The sequence below is a fragment of the Octodon degus genome, unplaced genomic scaffold (assembly GCF_000260255.1).
Source record: "Octodon degus isolate 3935 unplaced genomic scaffold, OctDeg1.0 scaffold00056, whole genome shotgun sequence".
NCBI lineage: Eukaryota > Metazoa > Chordata > Mammalia > Rodentia > Octodontidae > Octodon > Octodon degus.
Window position 1 is genome coordinate 9,958,773 of NW_004524632.1, and position 328 is coordinate 9,959,100.

General features: G+C 50.9%; 1 protein-coding gene across 1 annotated transcript in view; it reads right to left on the reverse strand.

Annotated features, from left to right (window-relative positions):
* Positions 1 to 59, reverse strand: part of LOC101565502 (keratin-associated protein 9-3-like) — a 4,673-nt gene extending 4,614 nt beyond the window's left edge. The window contains exon 1 of the mRNA XM_012515272.1: positions 5 to 59. Coding sequence (XP_012370726.1) covers positions 5 to 59 — 55 coding nt within the window. The remainder of the gene's footprint in view (positions 1 to 4) is intronic.
* Between the last annotated feature and the right edge of the window lie 269 nt (positions 60 to 328).

A 328-nucleotide genomic window follows, 5' to 3' on the forward strand; every position in this document is an offset into this window, starting at 1 on the left:
CAGTTCCCGCTGGTGGAGCAGCTGGGAATCCCGCAGAAGCTGGTAGCGCAGCAGGCCATGGTGGGAGGAGCTGGTGTGAATGAGGGGTGTGTTGTTACGAGGAGTTCCTGGATGGTGGCTGTTCAGCTCTCCTCGAGCCTTTTATACGCCACGGCCGGGGTGGGTCTGTGACAGGGGCATTTTTGTCTTATTAGTCCTCCAAGTAGCTTCTCTAGGGTCCTCTGCCCAAATGCTGAGTTACTCTAAATAAATCTCCAAATTAGTTTGTCCTTGTGACTCAGCTAATCTTCATGAAATATATGCATTCTTGGTAGAAACGTCCATGCCT